Consider the following 21,015-nt stretch of genomic DNA (forward strand, 5'->3'; position numbering starts at 1 on the left):
AAAATTTCATATCAGGCTGCATTTGTGTGTCTGAAATTAGAGATAGAAAAAGAATTGAAGAAGACAAAACATCTCCATTATCCTCCTTCTCCAACAAATCGAACCTTTGTTATCATATTATTATCGATTATTGTTATCGATGATTATTGTGAGTTGCTTAGTAATTACTTATTCGATTGTTGTTTCAGATTTTTCTTTTTAAAGAAACCCTTTAGCGAATTGAATTTTTAAAATGATTGCTGAACATTTTGTGAATATTCAGAAGAGATTTATTTCTCTACGTTCTGTGACTTAGGTTGTGCAATTTTTACTATGGATAATCAAGTTTCGCCAACCTACTATGTCTACGAACTATCTGCAATTTTCAGTTACCAGGTATGTTCAGTGTTAGCATGTATTGTAGTATTTCCAAAAACATACATTTTTTTCTTGACACTTTGCAATACTAAATTATATCTAGAAATTGGATTAATGTTTACATTTCACCCTTCGATTTTAGCATAGCTTATGGTTTAGTGGGTAGGATTTTTTTAACGGTTAGTGTAATACTGTCTTTGCTGTACGGATCCCGATAATATTATTTTTATTTATCTTTTATTTTCTGAGTGGAAAAAAATATATATAGTCCGCCAGAAAAATGTATACACTCTTTTGTCATCCTGTATCAGGATACTCGCATTGACAATTGTTCTGAAATTTAAGTATGTTGTAGCATGGTTTTTAGCTCAACAGATGTCAGCATTGTCAATCTTGTTTTCATTTAAAATTATGTTGTAGCACAGTTTTTCGCTCAGCAGATGTCGATACTGTCCGGCCAGCGTAAGTATGTTTTCAAGTGTTTTGTCAGGTTTGGGTCGAAGTGCAGCGTCAGTGGAGGGGGGAATTTGGTACTGAACCACCAACCTGCCTAAAATCAAACGCATTGTTGACAAGTTTGAGGTGCATGGAAGATTACGGAGGCATGTGCATCGGTATCCATTGATAAATTGACCGCTGGTCGTTCTGTTAGGTGTTTCGCCGCCAATGGCCAACATTTTCAACATCTAATGTAAACATATGCTTACTTGAAGGTTTGTAACACATGTCTGAACAATAATTAAATGTAATTAAGAAATATTATATAAAAAGTTTTGTTTTTTTCCTTAAACTGTGTATACATTTTTCTGGCGAACTCTGTAAATCACGCATGTCTATCGACTGCAAGAATTGATGTATCTCGCTTCGGTTCACATTAGAGTTACCACCTCTTCTGAATTAGGTGGTACATTCCGAATTTTAAGAAGATTTTTAGATGAACGTGTTATATGGTGGGACGCTAAACTAACCAAAACATTTACAAAATATGCAAGTGACATTTGTAAATATTGACCTATAATGTGTACCTATGACTATCGAAATATCGATACGGCTCTATCGATAAAATATTTCATTGTTTTTGTTTGCTAAAGTATAGCATCCCTTTTCAGCACCGAGGCTATATGAGACATGGACCTATAATTCAAGGCCGAATCCGAACCTCTCTAAAGTTTTCGAACTTTTCAAGACTATTCCACCGAGAATCGAACCCAGGACCATGTTACCAAAGGCGCACGAGGGGAGGGCATTTTTCTGTGTTGGTAACAATGAGGTTACCGCCAATGATATTATTCTTTGTTTGTACCGGTTCAGTGGTTCACATATTTCGTTCAACTAATTACCAATAAGCTGATGTTACTTTTTTTCTGTTTTTCGTTTAAATTTTTATTCATGAATATATGTATTTTCAATTAATCTTAATAAATTGTTCCACGTACACATTTGGATATGAGGAAATAGCAATCTGCACATGTTCGATATGTGTATTCCAGTTTAGCGTTACCAAAAGGTGGCAATCTTAGTTGTTCACGTAAAACTAATTTCTTATAAAGCTTCTGAATCCAAACTCTCTCTCTTTAAAAATAAGTAAATAAATAAATAAATAAATAAATAAATAAATAAATAAATAAAGTTGAACGTTAACACTGGCGGATCCACGGAGGGGGCGGAGGGGGCGACCGCCCCCCCCAAAAGTCTTTCTTTTTTTATATATCGAACATTTATCATTGGCAAATATAAATATTGCCTTTTCACGACCGATCCAATTTGTGTAACAAGCCTAGGAGAGTCTAATCAAAATGTGTGGTATTAATAATACTTAATACAGACATATTTTAATGATGAATACTTTTGTCCCTAATTCCTTAGGCAGACACCATAAGCCCCAAAAGAGCAAATATATGATTCATTCGTTGGACGAACAGCTGTAGGAAGGAGGGTAAGACGGCTCACTCTTTGAGTTAAAGACGTATATTTTAAAACTGTGTCCTAGGAAAAAGATATGAAAATGAAATTCTGGTCCCGAAACTTCAATTACCTTTACTTGAATAAAGATAAATGTAGGAAAAGAGCTGGGGTGGTTCACTAAAATGCCTTACGAGGTGTTTGAATTTTGTGACAGAGTTTTAGCTCAATTCAATTCTATATTAAAGATACAGAAGGAAGAATGCTAAATATTGAACCATAGTAACACGTATGAGCTTTTGCTATAATGGGCGAGCCTGTATTCCAAGCACATTGGGGGTCTGGAGGCGAAGCCTCACCCTAGGCGAAGGCTAGTATAATATAATTTTATTGTTGTTATAGGAATAACTATAATTATACTATGTTTCTAAAAGCTACATTTAACAAATTACTTAATAGAGCCAATTTCTAACCTCCTGTTCTTAGTCTGATCTATTGCTTTTTTCTTTACATACTCAATTATACCACTGAAGAAGCGGTGAACTTGGACAAAATACCCTATACGGTGCTCATGGTCCCCGGTTCGATTCCCGGTTGGAGTACATTTGAACAAAAAAGTGGTTCGGATTCTACTATAATCAGTAAGTGAACGTCTCTCTTAGCCGCCATGTTGTTACCGCTCAAGCAACAAACCAAAATACCCTTTGCATACACCTTTGTAACAGTGTCCTATATTTGTCTTCTCGCTCTCTTCTGTTCAAGTGAAAAATTCCTGAACGTACCAGCAATTGAATTCTTGATACATTCGTCTTTAAATACGTCAATTGAATACAGTTGAAAGTTTTTTTCTTGAGAAATGAACAATTCTATGGATACATAACACCAAGGTTTATCAGTAACTTCCAACATCTCGTGAATCCTGGATTCTATATCGATCATAGAAAAGTTTCCTCACCTTTGATATATCAGAAGATTTTGATACGATTTATGGAGCCGCAATCCGAACACACATTTAAGAAAAGCTCAACAATGTTGAAAAATTGAAGTCGTGGTGAAATATTGAGTTTCACAAATCGAAACGCATCGAAAATCCAACAACATTTTGTCCATCAGGAAATGTTCTTCGCATAACGCTATAGTTCAAAGATAATGTCCCTTTCAGAGAGGACAATGAAAAAATATAATGGATAGGAGTCGACGATCGGAACATACACTTGTATTCAATTGGATAGTGAAATCGATAGATTTAGGTCAAGCTTCAAGTTTTCCTGCAATCACTTTAGTGCAACAAAGGAAAGCTATATTTATCTACACAGAGAAGAAATGGGAGGGGCTTAATGGCAGATAACAGATGACAAGATAACTTTTAACCGTGTGACCCTACTCTGTTACATTGACAGCGATTTTTTTTTTCCGTCACTGTAATTTTAACATATTTCAAATTCAACCCGTTATATATTAATTTACGGTGATTCTGTTAGTCTGTGTGTTTGTGTTGAAGATGAGTAAGAAACTGAAGAAGGTGACACTATTGTCACTTTGGTGAAGCAAGCGAGACTGGAAGAGGCAGTATAAACATATGAAAATCCCGTAATGAGAAATTCATGTAATTCGGGAAGCACATGAAAACAGGTGTATGTGTGGCTTTAAATTATTTCGAAATACATGCTTTGTTTATCATACTTTCGCTAAAATCATGGACTCGAATCAAATCGAAAGAAGTAAGCGCTTTACAGGCTTATACCACAACTCACCATGACACCCCTCCCAATATCAATATCAACAAAATCTGAAGAAAACTTGTTCCTTTTAGCACCGATGCTATATGAAACGTTCATCTCCAGTTTTAGGTGGAATCCGAATCACTATAATGCGCCCAGAGAACAAACGATATTGCCACTAGTAGAAAGTGCCTACTCTTGAATAAATTCCTAATTACTATTTTCATACTAATTTGAGGACCCTGAATTCAATTGAACTATTTTAACGCATATCCGTTCATGGAGTCACGAGAATAGAGTATGCATATCCAACCATTGATGTCATTTTTCTCGTCGCTTCCTACACCAATGTGTTGAAACATCCTTCCATTGGTCTCAGTGTCCTCAAGTTAGTCTAAAAAGAGCAATTCGAAACGTATTCAACCATCGAACTTTTACCATTGCATAAATGGAAGTTCAAAAATTCCACTTGTGAGGTTATTTGGCTAGTGACCCCATGAACGGATTTGTTTAAAAATAGATCCATTGGATTTAGCGATTTAAAAAATAATAAAAAATTTTTCCAAGCGAGGGCACTTTTTACCAGTGCTACTGGCGTTAGTCCTTTCAAGGCTGTAACACCAGGACCTCATGAATGAAGAAAACGTAGTAAGTTATACATGTCTTATATCTCGTGGTAGGCACGTACGTTGGATTATTTCGGGAGGGAGTCCAAATTTAAAATGAGAATAAATTATATTCAAATTTGTAAAATCACCACCAAAATTACACGAAATTTACAGAAAAATCGAGATTTCGTGGAAGGGATCCGGACTCCCTGGATCCATCCCCTGCGTACGTCCCTGCCTTGTGATGTGATACTTCAACATCTCCCCCCCCCCCCCCTCTCTCTCTCTCTGTGTCATTTTTGTAAAGGAATATTTACGAAGTGCAAGAAAGAGTTTTAGATGGATCTTTAAGTAAACTGAGAAGAAGAATATAAAGAGTAATCTTTTGCAAGCAAATTATGAAAGTAATTACTTAATTGGTACAGCGCAAGGGAGAATGCACTTGCGTTCTTTTGTTACTGCGGCAATAAATCTACGGGTTCATCAAGCCGTAAGAAAGAACATACTTTCATTTTTTAAAAACAAACACAAATTCGGGTCCCAAAATGGAATCTGGGAATCAGGTTTACACCCCACTCCAACCCCGGATTGGTATGAGTTCCATACTTGCTAACTAAAATTTTAGTCACCTTGAAGTTGCGTTCATCTTCCAGGAAGCGAACCGCCCCCTCCAAACGATCCTTCTGGATCCGCTAGTGAACGTTAAACATTCAGAAGATATGATTACATTTTTTTGCAACAGTTTATCAAATAATACAAAAGGCTTTAGCAAGTCTTTTTCAACCTTGATCATCATGAAAATTTCTACAGAAAAAGGAAGATCTCTCAAACATCATTTTTCAACTACAACTATATGCACAAGAGTGACAAGATTTCTGTATATTGGTATTTAGGTACTACAGAATCACATTATTGGAGAACATTATTTCATATTCATTGTTATTTGTGAAATTTCATAGGGTTAATGGAAATGACTATTTACCAGTGTTTTTGGTGAACGAATTATGCCATTGTAGACTTACTATAATAAAACTAGCTTCATATATAGTTAGAATACAGTATTTCTTTATAAATAATTATATTATTCAATGAAAAGTTCACGAAAAAAAATTATATCTTCAACGCATTACAAAGTAAATTCTAGAATTTTCTAAGACCGTATAGCAATGTCCAGAGTAATTTTTATCTATTTAATCATGTCGGTCCCGGAGTCCCACACAGGGGACATAAAATATGACGATTTTTTTTTTTTTTTTTTTTGCAACTTTAAAATCAGACTGGCAACACTGAAAACTGTTTACATTGGATGATCATAGATGGATCATCTCTTGTAAACAGTTTTTAATGTTGCCAGTCGGATTGTAAAGTTGTAAAGCAATAATAATGTCGTCATATTTTATGTCCCCTGTTGGGGAGGCCGGGACCGACATGGTTAAGGAAGTTCCGATATATTCACGAAACCATTTCACACAAGAAACATTAACAAATTTAAGTCAGAAGGGACGGAAGAAAGACAATCAGATTTTATTATCTCTACCAGAGCATTCGCACGGTAGAAGAAACTGAAGGAGAAACCTGAGACTGTGGATTCTCAATTGCGAGAAGCAAGACGCTAACTTCGTCTACATTTACGCAGCACTAAGTAAATAATAATTTTGAGAAATTTTAAGGATCGCTCTATAACGAGTAAGTATCACAATCTTTATTGTGACGTTTACAATTATGACATTAGTCTAAATCAGCTTCAGTTACTGGACATATAAAAAATAATTTTCTCATTTATAGCGATTTCTTTCTGACGGAAGTCAATGGATTAGTTTGGAAGTCTAAGTACATATAATAACTTTGAATTAATTTTGCCTTTTTATGAGCCAATTTCAAACTTTCCACCTTCTCCTAGTAGATTAGCTTGCCATAGATTATTCTTTTCATATCATAGCCACATATACAGCTTCGAACTTATTATTTTGAAATAGGATGCTTTGTGCTCACAGCAAACAAATTACAAATCAAATGACTTTCGAATTTTCATGCAGGAAATCAATTGTTAATCTATAGTTTGTCTAAGCATTAAAATTTTTGCAATTTAGCAGCAAAACTTCACCATATTATTAATGTTTATCAGAAATAGAAACTGTCCAAAGATGAGACATACTAATCGATAGATCTTATAGAGCTGAACAAAAAGATATAAATCCTCATGCGTGCTTTTCAAGTAGAGAAAACTTTTTTTTTGTGGAAACTTAAAAATTGATGCTGTACGATAATCATGCCATCTATTAAGGTGAAGCTGATCCTGACATATACACTAGTCAAACTTTTCATTATGAACCTAGCAAAGACGACAGTACACAGTATGGTTAATGAGTCACAGGACAAAATTATGGTTAAATCTTAAACTTTAATTTTTGTTTAACTAGGAGACTGCGTAAAGACGAGATATATGGGGGAGGATCAAAACCTTATAAGTGCAATACATTTTAGAATGTAACAATGAAAAGGAAATCTTACCTCTTATTTTTGAACATGGTCCATTTGATGTTGAATGCACGCTTCGAAAGTGCATGGATATCACGTTGGAAGAATTCTTTTGATCGAGATTATAGCCACTCGTGCACCACATTTCCACCTCTTCATCACTATTGAAATGCTTGCCTCCCATCGCTTCTTTGAGTGGTCGAAACACATGAAAGTCACTGGAAGGAAGGTCTAGTGAATACGGTGGATGAATGAGACACTCAAATTTGATGTCATCGATAGTCTCAACGGTCAAACGGGCAGTACGGGATCGGATGTTGTCATGCAGTAGGAGGACACCTGAGGACAGAGTCCTCGTCGTTTACGTCTGATTGCAGGGCGAAGTTGATTTTTCAGCAGGTTTGAATACGAGGCACTGGTTACTGTCAATCCTTTTTTCATATAATGTTCCAAAATTACTCCCTTTGCATCCCAGAAGAGAGTGAGCATAACCTTTCCTGGTGATAGTTGAGTGCGGATTTTTTTTGGTTTCGATGAAGAGCTATGCCGCCATTCCTTATTGGTTTCTGGTTGATGATAGTGAACCCATGTCTCATTGCCTGTAACAATCCTGTCCAGAAATGCATCGCCCTCGGATTGAAACGACACAAAAGTTGTTCATAGGCGACGATCTTTCAATTCAGCAGTCAACTGATATGGGACCCATCATACAAACACTTTATTGAAATTCAGAAAATTATGCACAATATGTTGAGCTGAACCAAAGCTAACATTCATGATTATGGCGATTTCTTTCAACGTAATACGCCTGCTTTCCTTTACAAGCTGTTCCGCTAACGCAATGTTTTCATCGGTGACTACCCGGTAAGCCTGTCCCGATCGAGGAGCATCCTCCACGGATGTTATGCCACTTTTAAACTTCTACACCATTCGTATACTTGCTGCAAGGACAAACACGAATCACTATACTTTGTTGCCATCCTGCGATGAATTTCAGTTGGTTTCACATCTTCACTGCTCAAAACCCGGATCACCGAACGCTGTTCTAACTCGGTGCATGTGGACAATGGGGCGCTCATCTTAATACTGACGCTGCCGCGTCCTTGCAGCAACACTCTGCAATTTTTGTCGGTCATTAAGTGCAACTCAAGGCAAATTACTGCCTCGTATCGAAGCAATTGTCCTGCTTTACAGCGTTTGGTTTTTAAGGTTTTTATTTGATTCTCCCTCCTATATCAATCAATAGATTACTTCGAGCTGAACTGAGATGCTTGAGAATAATCATGCGTAGTTTTCGAGAAAAACAAGAAAAGGCATTTTATGGTGCTAAAATGTGTCATTCGTTACCAATAACAATGGATAGTTTTTGTAGTGCTGGAATGGATTGTTTTTTATTTACGTACTGTATATCTAATAAAATACTCTGTTAACTACCAGATTATATCTATTGTTGTCTGTCTTTTCCACGGTGACACTCATACTCCTAACCGTGACACACACAGTTCCAACTGTAATGAAGTAGAAGACACCAGTTACAAGGAACACATAGAAGATAACTTTCTCTCCGATTTCTTCATATTGCAAAGAGTTGTACACGAGAAAATGGAAGAAATCACCCATTTTCCTTACACCATACCTCCTATAGGCGTGAATTCAATAAAAATCTAAAGAGTGAGAAAGTACGGAGGCAGGCGGATACCCACAAATTTTTGTTGAGAGGGGCCCAATAATACAAGGCACCATATTTATGTAGTGTCGAACGGGTCTTATTTTACAGCCGAAAAAAAAAAGTTATAAGTAATTTTTACGTACTAACACCTATATTTTCACGAAAAATGATAAAATTAGATTGTTTTTATCAGAAAAGAAATAGTATAGATAACGAATAAGGTCAAAGTTTTAGTCTATGTAAAGTTTTTTTTTTTTTTTTTTTTTTTCACAAGTATGGTTTTATTAAGAAACTGTACAAATATGTGCCGAGTTGCGACGTTTTGGGGTAAGATCCGGACCGGTGGACCCCCGCGTGAGTGCGTCCCTGTACGGAGGTACGCTCGGAAAGGTTCATTCAATAAATTCATTCACACTTTTTCATTCAATAAATTTTCTATGGATAAATTAGTTATACATAGGATCTAAAAATACAAAATCAAAATACTTTAAACTCTAAATGAAAAAAAAAGAAAGAAAGAAACGAAGATTTTGTATAACATTTCACATTATACACACTGAAGCGATCCAAACGTGCTTGCAATATTTAACTTACCTGGATAATCTATGCTCACATCTTTCAATTCGTTTTTGGAATTGAAAGTGAAGATGACTCTGCGTCCATCTTCTATATGCAGTTGGACAAAGTTGTTTAGATGATCATTGGCATAGAAAATCAAAGAATCTATGTCGTACGTTCGTAAATTAATCAAAATGTCTTCCTTGAAAATATTTTTCAGTGTTGCCATGTATGCGTCTGATCGATTATCCATGTAAAAGTTCTTAAGAGACGCATTAGGAGTAAGAAAAGTAATGCCTTTTTCGTTGATATCTGTAAAAGATTAATTTGAAAAGAAAATTTAAATTTAGGGAAACGTAAAATATTAATAAAACAATAAATAGTGAGTACAATATATTTGGGTTGGCGCGATTTGAAATATTCAATTGATGTTTATCACTTTCAAACAAACTAGGGATGGCCAAAAATTTTCGGAATCAGGATTTTTTTTTACGAATTCCGGAATTTTTTCGATTTTACTTTCCGGATTCCGGAACGTAAAAATTCCTGAATTGGCCTTCCCTAAAACAAATAGACAAAAAGAAAAACACTACAATACCTGATTAGTCAGAGTAGTCTTCGACTGAGGCCACACACATTTAAAATTACTTAGCAAATAATTGGTTTCTATGACGAAAGAAGGATTAAGTCTGAGATGGTTGCGAAGAAGTCCTGAATCACATATTACCAAATAAGTCATTCGAAAAATTCTTTCCCGCCAAGAAGTGATTGAAATGCCGGAAAAGGTAGTAATTGCTGGAGAAAATGTCTGAAGAATACGATGGTTGAGGAAGGTTTCATACTGCAACACATGAAGAGTTTGCATAATCCATGAGCGACATATGTGGGCGTTCACTGTCCTGTAACACGAAGACATCATATCTGCTGACCATTGTTGGATGATTTCGGACAAGTTTGGAGAATTCAGCACTGTAACAATCAACAGTGATGGTTTCACCTCGATGAACAAAGACATGATGAACCACCCCATCATAGACCACCACATCAGCAACAACAACTTCTGCAGGTAGGATAGTTTCAGAAACTGATCTGAACCTTGATCACGATCCACCGTTTACAATTGTCAAAGCAGATCCGTATTTCATCAAAAGTGACAATCCGTTGCGGGAAACCTTCTCGGTTATTCCGTACACTCAGAGAACTGTTCTTCCAGACGGCGATCCTTCTTTGCATGTGTCAACTCACGTACTATCCATGAGTCCAAGTTTTTACCTTACCGAATGCACTTTACCTTCTGTGTAAACGTATTTAACTCCATGAATAATTTTTCCAAAGGTTCGCTTCTACAGTGTCCCTGAAAATCTCATGAGAACATGCTGTCGGTGGCTTCAGGATTCATTTTTCAATGTTGTGTCATCGGTAAGACACACCACAAATTAACGGTATATGTTGCGTTCATTCATCACTCCTGATCTAAATACACTGTTGACCTTTTTCATGGCTAGATGTACAAGACCCTGTTCAAGAACACACTGCCTGTCTGGCTATGCATCCCAGATTATTTCCTAAACGTACGGAATTTGAGACGTTGTAAAAGTGGCCACAATCCATTCATTTGTTGTGTTTCAGAGGGTGGCTTCCCGCCAGACGTAAAATCAAACATTTTAATTGAACAACTCAATAAATTTTGACGTATTCACAAATGTTTAGATTTCTTGAGTTTCATAACTTACTAGAAAAACAAAATGTTATGTTCAAAAGCATTATTTAAGTACACTGTAAGAATTTTGCAACGTGTAAATACCTTTAATGTTTTGTTATTTTACACCCCTCTATTCTGCTTTTCCCTCTACAATGTAAAGTTCTAAAGACCTACAAAACTTGTCGGGTAGAACCTTTACAACGACCACTTCAATTAACAAAATTTAAACTGATTAAAAAAATTAATACTCCCGTTAATGAGCTTATTCCTACCTTTCTATTTCAGAAAAGAACGAATAAACTATGATTTTGCATATAAACCATCTTTCGGGAAACGATTTCATATGCTTGTAAATCTACAGATATTTGATATTTGTTCTATTCAACAGAGCCAATTCAAAATTACGTTATTTTCTAAATTGAAACTGAAATTATATTTTTATTTTATTATAAACAAAATCATCTACCTAGAAGCCAAAATTCTTTAATATTTTAATGATTTTTTTTTTTTAAAAATTATGATCATTGTGAAAATATATAAACTCTGTCTTCTTGTTTTTATCCTTCTTCTTCTTCTTATTATTATTATTATTTCGCAGGAATATCAGCGTTTGACTCGCTTAACTGCAAGACGATTACACATAAGTTCTGTTATTAGCTTACCTGTCTAGAGTAGATTTTTTTTTCTAAAATTCAACATTTAAATTCTTATAATAAGACACTAAGCTTGAACTCCACTTCATCATCCATATAATTACTTTATTCGTATACATTTCGATGTCTGCTTGTTATTATTATTATCATCATCAGTACGTGATAATTAAGGAATATATACATTGATTTGTGGAATAAAATAATGGTAAATTTTCAGTTCTTACCAAAGGAAAACACTATTACATTTCGATAACAGCAAAACACATCTGGAATTTTAACTCCAATAAATAACCCGAAGGTACCTAGGGTAACTTTCATCTGACCTTATTTACTTTCGTTTCACATTTTGTGCCTGATTTCTCCAATCATATTTAATTCAATGGTATCCTTTGTGACAATTTTTAAATCTTTACGCTACATACTTGATTTTACTCTAAAGCCGCAGTGTAGTAGTCAGTAAGACGTCTATCTATCAATAGGACGGCAAATGTTCCTTTCTCGGTGTGGACGGGATTTACAAATATATTCCATTTAACTCTAATTCCAAAGAGACCCAGGGATTAACCCAACTTCTGTCGAATGGGTACCTGTAGAAACTTGATGGCCGCTCCGTGGTGTTTACATCTTATCCTGAACGCGTTGCCGAAATCGGTGGCATGGTCCTGTAATTAGCGAAATAGTACGGTCGGCCTATGCTATGCTATGCTATAGTAGAACTACCTATGCTAGACAGTTGTTCTTGCACGATGGTCTTATGTACTCGCCAACTGCGCAGAATTTAAGTCGTCTCGGTTAGGGTTCGGAGCCTACGTTAATAGTCGATCCAGTCTCTCATTACTTTCCTTTTGCATAAGGACGCAAAAATAGAAAACCTCAACATTTCAGTATGTGCTGCAGTCAAGAGAATGTGATACCTGACTTTGGCATGAGCAGTGGGACACCTCCGCCGGTCCCAGACAGAAGTCACTCTTTATTTTACCTCTTTACTTCATCTTACGTCACAGATTTGAAACATTGAATATTTTTCCCACACTTAGAACCAAAGATTCTACTATATAATTACAAAGGAGTCAAGAGATACAGTAATACTCAACTTGTTTCGAAATTCAGGACCAGGCCACAGGTTCAACGTCCCGTTTAGCAGCGAGGCTATATTACAACGATAACATTGTACGTTGTATATCAAATTCAGTAATTAGAGCAGAAGTGCTATCTTTACAAGCACTAGATACAAATAAAAGAAGGAGAAAGAATAACTAATGTCAAGTGCGAGTAATGTATGTGGATTGGGCAATGCTTTTTGGTATGTTTCAGTTGCCATGGTGACAATATTCGTTGCCAAGGGTATTTATAAAATACATAATTGTGTGAGACACCATTATACCAGTAGATAGACGTATATTTTTGGATTGTAAAGCAAAATAACAATTATCGTAAAATATAGTGTTCTGTGAATTTGAGACTGATGTATGATTCTTTAAGTTATCTTCAGTATCAGTTGCATTTAAAATATATAAAAATATATACAATTATACGAAATGAGGCGTTCCTTGGTTATAATATGAGACGTCGACCTACAGCTTAACATGGAAGAGAAACTATATGAAATCCCGAAACAAACGGGTCAGGGTTGTTTGTTCTTCGAACTTAAGAATAAAAAGTAATTAGAAATCAAACAGAGAAAAAGTTCAACAATTATCTCAACACTTAAGTATAAAAATGTTACAGAAACATCTAAAATCTAATAGTTAAGTGTTTAATGGTATATTTTATCTGTTGTTTGTACTTCCTGTATGAATATACTGAGATCAGGCCAATAAACCGAGTTATGAATTAGAGAAAGAAAGGAATTATATTACAACACATACTTGTTTCACAGGTTTCGCCAACATGAGCCCAAGGATTTTCACATTCGCATTTAAAAGTATGCCATAGCTCCTTACACTTTGCACCATTTCGGCATGGATTCGGATCGCAAGATGGTTTGCAGTCCATCAATATTTCTGATAAATGAACACTCATGTAAGAGTAGATATCAAGGATTTCTCCATTAACTACAAGGCCACGGAAGCAACCAATCAAGCCTTCAACAACGCCAATCTTTGCCACTAGTCCCCTGAAAATACATTACATAAAGAAAATTCATTAAGTTAAAGAATTAATAAAAACACACATTAATACAATTGAATGCCATTGAAAAACTTTACATTTCTTAGTAATTACAGCAAGTATTGAAACTACAATTCCGCACATTTTGGACCTGTTTGAGACTATGACACAAATTTAAAATTTTGCTTTATGAACAACGTGTTCAAAATTTCGTGAACGAGGAGGAGTTCGAAAATAAGTTTCCCCTCTCGCTTTCCCCAGGAAAGCGAACAGCCTTGTCCATCTGCCATGCAGTCCTGATATCGCACCCAGTGACTCCTATCTGTTTCCGGCTTTGAAGAAGACTCTCAACGGCAGGCGCTTTGGAAGCAATGCTGAAGTCACAGAAGCTATTCGACGCTTCTTCCATACGCAGAGCCCTGAATTTTTCCTGGTAGGGTTTTTGAAGCTTATAGACCGGTATGACATATGTCTCAATGTACGAGGTACTTTGTGGAAAAATAATGGTACGTCTCATCTTTAATGTCACATGCTATTTGTGTCTTTACCTTTTGTCCACAGTCATCTAGGGAAACTTATTTTCGGATTCCCTCTCGTATATCAATTCTATAAACGAATACAGTAGCTAAAATGATTAAAAACTTTTCTCACATTACACGATTTTTATACAATTTTGCTTATAAAAAAAAAACTAACACAAGGGTACATATTTAAAAGATCAATGGTTTTCTTTCTTTAAAACAGACTTTGATACTTATATAGTTTAAAAGGATTCTAACATGCATAATGTAATTTGAATTCCATTTGCTTCATGAACATTTGAATTTTTAATTGCCTGAAAAGAATATAAGTAAATTATTGTCAGTTCAAGCAATGAAATTTGTTTTTCCTAAACCATTTCCACTAAAACAAATACAATTTTTAAAATTTATATACAGTAATGTTAAGATGGTTAAAAAAAAGTACAAGCGGCCAACGATCCAGTGACCAACATAATAGGTTTAAATGGCAGAATGAATTATGACGGTCCTCACGCGAGAAACTACACATCCACGTCATATTTAACCTTTTTATCGAAAAGTAACCTTAAACTCCAGGAACAAACCAGATAAATATAATATCTTTATTAAATTCTTTAAATACCAATTCGACATTACATTCACTTCAATTTGCATGATATTTATTGTTGCAGGAAATGATGTTTTAGTTATTGCAATCTAGTAACAGTTTACTACTTAAAAATTACGAGTTCTTGCAAGCAATAATTTATCTAAATTTAATGGCACGAAAATTATCACTTTTAAGTTTAACGAATAATTAATAATTAATTTTCGTGCCATTAAATTTAGATAAATTATTAAATATAATATGTGAACAGTTCGATTAATCTTATTCTAACTAACTAACTAAACTAACTCTATGGCCTATGGAACCCGGAGGTTCAATGCCGCGTTCACAAAAGCTCTCCACTGACTTCTATCCTTAGCTAACTGCATCCAGTTTTTACTTTGTATTCCAATCTCTGCGAGATCCATCTTAATATTGTCCTCCCATCTGCGACTAGCTCTTCCTGATGGTCGTTTTCTGATTGGTCTTCCGGTCAAGACTTTGAAAGCGTTTCTACTTTCTTCCATTCTAGCTACATGACCCGCCCATCTAAGCCTCCTAGACTTGACGACCCTAACAATGTTGGGTAAACCATATAAATTATGTAGTTCCTCGTTATGAAGTTTCCGCCATTCCCCATTCCCGTTCCTCTTGGGTCCGAATATTCGTCTCAGGATCTTGTTCTCAAATACTTTCAGTCTATGTTCTTCCCTCAGAGTATGAGACCATGTTTCGCACAACAGGCATGATTATTGTTTTATATATTTTAAGCTTCAAATTCCTCAACAGAATTCGCGACGACAAGAGATTTTGAACCGAATAGTAACACGAATTTCCTGCTTTTAGTCGACATTTAATTTCTTCGTGAATATGATTTTCCTCTATTCATTTATGTTAAATTTATAATATGGTAAAGAATTTAACAATTAAATTGGTAACATTTTGTTTAAACAACAGTTCCAAGTACGTTCACAATTCTGGCCACTGGGAACTGAAGGCCATCTTGCTGGTGTGGGACTTGCCTTTTTCTTTCCCCATCGACTTTTGCGAAAGGGCAACTATGCTGAATTAGTTGACGCTGGCAAGCCCGTGTATTTAACTGTAATGATGGAATACCTGGCAGCTGCCCGTTACAACAAGAAAACAAGGATTATTCCACATCACTTGTAATTTACTATTCATAACGGCAAGGAATTGAAGAAGTTGTTGTGTGGAGCGACAATCATTTAGGGGTGGTGTTTTTGCTCAACATTCCAGCCCTACTTCTGCCCAAGAAAAACAAAGAAAAGGCACATCATAATGTTTCTTTCCAAGTTGCTACTGAAACTTTACCAGGAAACGCAAACGACACCTAAATAACATTATTCAACTTCTGCATTAGTGTTGGAGGAAACCTGACCACACACTTTTTATATGTTAGCGGAAACTCCTTTTACCTAATTTTACATACATATTTTCTCGATCATATACGTAAACAAATTACAAGATAGTTCCTAGAAATTGGTGCCAGATTGCTTCCTTCGCGATATTGACAATAACGGAAAAATAAAAGAATAGTTTAAAAAGTTAGGGCCTATTTCGCAAATTTATTAGTCTTCTAGTACTTGTGTAACACTTTTCAAAATCAAATATTTTACAATTGTATATACCATACTATCATGATAACTTAGAGGTATCAGCATTAGTATTTAGAAATGACTTTTACTGTAATTCTAATATTCTACTTCACGATATTTTACGACTTGTTAAAGAGCAAACTACAAGACTAGTAATTTTGAGAAATAGGCCCTCAGATGGATCATTTACTTACTCCGGTGCTCCTCCAATAAACATGCTACCTTCGAATGGACCAAATTGTTCTCCAGGTTCAATATCGATCATTTGATAGTCTGTGTTGATCATAAATCTTACATGGTATTCATTGTAGTCAATCCATATTTGTTGCCATTCTCCATTGTTCAGTCGCCGATGGGAATGGATTTCCAGTTCTCGTGTTTTACCACTCATCGTAAAGTTTAATGTTAATGTGTAATCTGAAAGTAGATCAATACATTGTGAAATAGCCTTAGTCACATAAGTATTATTGAATTATTTTAAGGATTATATAGCAAAAAATTATTCGAGCGAAGCTCTACTCGATTTAGGCGTTCGTTTACCCGGATACTCTTCCCAGATACTTCAACCGTTCTTAACCAAATATGACATGGTAATTCGAAAGAGCGCGCTGAGTGTCGTAAGAAGTCACATGTTCCGATCGGATATACAATTGAGGAATAATCGCCGAAAAACTAGATTTCCGATATGCCTGAGCTGATTTTAACCAAATTTGACATGGTGATTCAAGAGCGCGCGCTCAGTGTCGTAAGGGGTCGCATGTCCTGATCGGACATAGCATCGAGAAATAATCACCGAAAAAGGGGTGCTCATAGACTTAACCTTGAAAAAGCATTTGGCGAACTAATTCTGATTATAAACAATTGAAAATAGAATTTTCAGCATTAGAAATAGGACGATCCCTTTTGTTTTGTTCTCGAACACAATTTTTAAAAGCCATTATGCTTTTCGCTTTGCCAAATTCAACTATTTCTAAGTCGTGTTTGTTCACGAAAACAAGTGATGCGCTAAAAAAAAAAAAAAATCTATGAATAATCAATAAAGGTCGATCGATTCGCTCCAAATTTGCAATTAATACATAGTATAGAAGGATTATAGCAAAATCATTCTACTTGTATTGAAACACTTGTGCATATGTGTGTGTTGATTGGTTAATTGAAATCTAATGTCACTTTGAGCACTAAGAGTATTACTGCTTAAAGTGGGATCCAGAAAAGTAGTCGGGTTTGCACCTGAGATTTCGTTTCCAGATTCGAGATAAAAGTAGGGACTACACATCTTAAGTCACTTAGCCAAGAAGAATCTTTCTCACAATGTATGTCCGAGTAGCATCGTTTTTACTCAAATATGATATAATAACAGACGAACAGCATGGCTTCTTAAAAGGTAAATCAACGTTAACTGCAATATATAATTTCCTAGAAATTGTACATAAAAGTCTAGATAGTAAGGTGAAATGTATAGGTGTCTTCCTTGATCTTTCCAAAGCATTTGACTTAGTGTCACATAAAAATCTTTAAAGCCTCAAGATTATGGAATATGAGGCATTGCGTACAAATGGTTTCAATCGTATTTGGAAAATCGGCAGCAAGTAGTAGAAATTAAATACAATAACAGAGAAACAAACCACACTACATACCCCATATCGAAGAAACAAGAAATATCATGTGGAGTGCAATAAGGATCTGTATTAGGTCCGTTATTATTTTTGATATACATTAACGACCTACCAAGTAATGTTGCTCCAGCAGAACTATCACTTTATGCAGATGATGCTAATATTGTAGTAAAGGGAAAACAAATGAGAAAGTTAAAGGTAGTGCAAACGAAATCCTCTGTAAACTATCTCACTGGATTCTAGAAAATAAACTTAAATTTAAAAAGAAAAATAAGAAAAGACGCCAATTTTTATCATCTGCGCAACAAACATGCACAGCACGTGAATATTTTACTCGAAAATAATGAAATAGACTACGTGAATTCAACGAAATTCTTAGGAATTTGGATAAATAAAAATCTTTCGTGGGATGGTCATATAACAAAGATTAGTAAGAAATTAAATCAAATTTTCTTCGCAATCAAAGTACTTAAAAATGTGTTAAAAGATTCTACTCTAAAAACAATTTACTTTGGATTATTCCAATCGAATTTAACATATAGCATTATATTTTGGGGAAACTCACAGAAAGCCAAGTAATTTTTACAATACAGAAACGAATAATAAGAATGATGGCAACTGCTAAACCAAAAGATCACTGCAAACCAATATTTAAAAAACTTCGTATACTTCCAGTACCATGTTTGTATATCTTAAATTTACTGATATTTGTAAAGAAACACGTGGAAGGTATCCTTACGCGAGTAGAGCAACAACATAATTATGATACAAAAAACAAACGAAACCTTTCCATTGTAGGACATACAACTGTATTATATCAGAAAGGGTATAAATATGCGGGTATCATGCTGTACAATAAGCTTCCCAAAAATATGAAGACTCAGGACTCTGTTGCTAAATTTAAAAAAAAAAAATACCTTCAGAATTTTTTATTACAACATTGCTTTTACTCGGTAGAGGAATACATGAATAGCTAACTGAAAAAAAAAATCTATGATCTAATTAAATCAGTGTCACTACTTGTCTTTAGGATTAGATATATATGGAAGGATTTCTACATACACTTCAAGTAATAATTACATATTGTAACTTTATTTGTAATAATGATATAATCCAAAATGTAACCATAATTAGTAACTTAATGTATGTATTTTACATTATTATTATTTCTTTTTACTTTTGTGTTTATATATAAATGACGTGTCCACTTCACATGCATTGTAATACAGTGCTAAATGTATGAAAAAAAGGACGAAAATAAATACAATACAATACGTATGTATGTATGTGCGTGGTTTATCAAGCATGGTTTATCTTTGAGAATCTATTTCTCTCGCAAATTTATGGAATTAAATTTCAACTGGCAGCATTAAAATGCATGTCATCAGCAAAAGTGTACCCCTCAGAGTTATTAATGGTAACGGAGCTGAACATTTTTTGCTTCCGGTTCGGGAACCTAAATAAACGGTTTTACTCTGTGTGTTTCCAAAAGAGAATCGAAATATGGGGGTTATTTTTTGTCAACCTCCGTTAAGCCATTAAAGGAAAACCATGTGAGATAACGGAATGGGGATATGACAAAGCTATTCATTGGAAGTCTCCTTTCTCCCCACTCGATAGAAACGACAGGCTCTTCCGTTCAATCATTATGGAGTAGCGAGCTTAAAAATATATCGATTGTAATCAAAGCGCTGGCCAAATATGAACTTCATGATGTAATTCAATTGATCTACGCACAAATGCATAATAGAGCCGCAGTTCATTGTCAAATGAGTAAGGATTATGGCGGGACCTTTATAAATGATGATTGTGTGAACCAGTGCAGAAGAGACTTTAAAGGAAAATTTACAGATGTACTCGATCAGAGAGGTCAAGGGGAGAACACTATGGAGGCAGACGATATATATTACCTAAATTTTCTTAGCACATTACTTTCTTTTACTGCACTACAGCTCTTAGCCGAGCCTTGGCTTCCGTAACGGTCTGCTTCCACAGTCGTCTGCATGCCGCTGAAGATTTCCAGTTTCGAATCTTCAGTTCCCTAATATCTCCCTAATACTGAATCCTACCATCTGCTTTTTGGTCTTCCTCAGTTCCTGTTGCCCTCCACTTTTTCTTCAAAGATTCTTTCAGCTACTTTTTCTTGTTGGCATTCTACATAGGTGATCAGCCATCGTAACCTGTTTATTCGTACATACGTAACTATGTCTTCACTCTTGTACAATTCGTACAGCTGATGGTTGTATTTACTTCTATACTGATTATTTTCCACTTTGGTTGGTCCAAATATTTTACGTAGAATACTTCTTTCAAAGGTTCCTATTAGCCGTTTATCTTGATCCCGGAGTACCCAGTATTCGGATCCATATGTTGCCACTTGCCTGATTAATGTCTTGTAAATTCTTGTTTTGGTTATTCTAGTTGTCTCTGCATCAAGCAAGGGAAATAAGGCAAAATAAGCTCTGCTTGCTGCTGTGGTTCTGTGTTTGATATCTTGAGTTTGATCATTTTGTGACGATAACATTATCCCTAAGTACGTGAATCTAGTGTTTTTTTTTTTTTCCTATTTTTCTTTGGACTCCTGTATTTTTGGCTATTACTAATAGCTTCATTTTGTTTTCATTTACTGTTAGGTTCAGTTCCCTGGCTTTTTCAGTTACTATAGGAATGTTTCTTTTATTGATTTCAGACCCCTTGCTGCGATGTCTATGTCATCTGCATAGCCTAATATTTGATAGTTGTGGTTTCAGAGGGTTCTTGTTCTTTTTAGATCTGGTCTACGGATTGCTACTTCTAAAGCAAGGGTGAACAGGACGGGCGCTAGACTTTTATCTTTTCGTACACCTTTTTGTACGCAGAATTGTCCTAACATGCGACTTCCAAATTTTCACCGAAGTGATTGAGCCAGTCGAGGCTATT

At 35.3% G+C, this 21,015-nt stretch overlaps 1 protein-coding gene across 7 annotated transcripts in view; it reads right to left on the minus strand.

Moving 5' to 3' along the window:
- axo (axotactin) overlaps positions 1–21,015 on the minus strand; it is a 368,436-nt gene that overhangs the window by 83,778 nt on the left and 263,643 nt on the right. For all 7 annotated transcript variants that reach the window (XM_081747155.1, XM_081747148.1, XM_081747149.1 and 4 more), the window contains 3 exons: positions 16,675–16,897; positions 13,517–13,764; positions 9,330–9,605 (listed from right to left, as the gene is read on the minus strand). In XM_081747155.1, coding sequence (XP_081603281.1) covers positions 9,330–9,605; positions 13,517–13,764; positions 16,675–16,897 — 747 coding nt within the window. The remainder of the gene's footprint in view (positions 1–9,329; positions 9,606–13,516; positions 13,765–16,674; positions 16,898–21,015) is intronic.

The sequence above is a fragment of the Thermobia domestica genome, chromosome 18 (assembly GCF_964235325.1).
Source record: "Thermobia domestica chromosome 18, izTheDome1.hap1.1, whole genome shotgun sequence".
NCBI classification, from domain to species: Eukaryota; Metazoa; Arthropoda; class Insecta; order Zygentoma; family Lepismatidae; genus Thermobia; species Thermobia domestica.